The sequence below is a fragment of the Nicotiana tomentosiformis genome, chromosome 7 (genome assembly GCF_000390325.3).
Source record: "Nicotiana tomentosiformis chromosome 7, ASM39032v3, whole genome shotgun sequence".
Classification (NCBI taxonomy): domain Eukaryota; kingdom Viridiplantae; phylum Streptophyta; class Magnoliopsida; order Solanales; family Solanaceae; genus Nicotiana; species Nicotiana tomentosiformis.
Window position 1 is genome coordinate 77091341 of NC_090818.1, and position 1591 is coordinate 77092931.

At 43.0% G+C, this 1591-nt stretch overlaps 1 protein-coding gene across 1 annotated transcript; it reads right to left on the reverse strand.

Annotated features, from left to right (window-relative positions):
* Nucleotides 1–800: 800 nt before the first annotated feature.
* On the reverse strand, nucleotides 801–1229 carry LOC138895844 (uncharacterized mitochondrial protein AtMg00860-like). The gene has a single exon (XM_070180584.1). It carries the CDS (start codon nucleotides 1227–1229, stop codon nucleotides 801–803), a length of 429 nt encoding a protein of 142 aa, XP_070036685.1.
* Between the last annotated feature and the right edge of the window lie 362 nt (nucleotides 1230–1591).

Here is a 1591-nt window from a genome sequence, read left to right on the forward strand (position 1 = left end):
TCAAACCAACCCACTGGAGAACAATAATGCCTCCCATATAAGGCCTCGTACGCAGCCATCTGGATGCTTAACTGATAGTTGTTGATGTAGGAAAACTCCACCAATTGAAGAAACTGATCCCATCAGCCTCTGAAATCTATGACACAGACCCTCAATATATCCTCCAGAATCTGAATTATCCGCTCGTACTGCCTGTCCGTCTGAGGGTGAAATGCGGTACTTAACACAACACCCGGATGAATGGAATACCGCGAACTATGAGCCTCCTCAAGGATCAACTCTGTTAATCCATCCACATTAGGAACACAAATCCACCCCTGATGCCGAAACACACCATAGTCACCAATAGTCATCTCCTTAGCACCACCTTGTTGCACCGTGTCCTTAAGGACAAGAAAATAGGGATCATTATACTGTCGAGCCTTAATGCTCTCAAATAAGGATGACCGAGATACAACACAAGAAAGAACCCTGCTAGGCTCCAATATATCCAATATCACAAACTTGTTGGCCAAAGCCTGAACATCCATAGCCAAAGGCCTCTCCCCAGCTGGAATAAATGCTAAACTCTGCATAATCTCCACCTTCCTACTCAAGGCGTCTGCTACCACATTGGCGTTCTCTGGATGATAAAGAATAGTGATATCATAGTCCTTCAATAGCTCCAACCACCTCCGCTGCCTCAAGTTCAAATCCTTCTCTTGAATATATGCTAAAGACTCCATGATCCGTATACACTCACAAGACACGCCATCTAAGTAATGCCTCTAAATCTTGAGTGCATGTACAATAGCTGCCAACTACGAATCATACACCAGATAGTTCTTCTCATGGAGCTTCAACTGGCACGACGCATAGGCAATCACCCTACCATATTGTATCAACACACACCCAATTCCAACCCGCGTAGCATTACAATAAACTATATATGAACCCGATCCTGAAGGCAAAACGAACACTAGAGTTGTAGTCAAAGCTGTCTTAAGCTTTTGAAATCTCTCCTCACACTCATCTAAATACCTGAACGATGCACCCTTCTGAGTCAACTTAGTCAATGGGACTGCAATAGATGAAAATCCCTCTATGAAGCGACGATAATAACCAGCCAAACCTAAAACGCTCCTGATCTCTATAGCGGTAGAAGGTCTGGGCCAACTCTGAACTGCTTCAATCTTCTTCGGGTCCATTTTGATCTTATTACTAGATACCACATGACCCAAGAATGCCATCGAGTCTAACCAAAACTCGCACTTGGAAAATGTATCATATAGCTTCTTATCCCTCAAAGTTTGAAGCACAATCCTTAAATGCTACTCGTGCTCCTCCCTTCTATGGGAATATACAAATATATCATCAATAAACACAATGAAAAATGAATCCAAATAGTGCTGGAACACACAACTCATCAAGTGCATAAAAGTTGCTGGGGCATTAGTTAACCCCAAACGACATCACCAAAAATCAGTATGCCCATGGCGAGTTTGGAAAGTAGTCTTAGGGGCGTACGAAGCCTAATCTTGAACTGGTGATACGATCTCAAGTCAATCTTCGAGAACATCCTGAAGCTGATCAAATAAGTCATCAATGCACA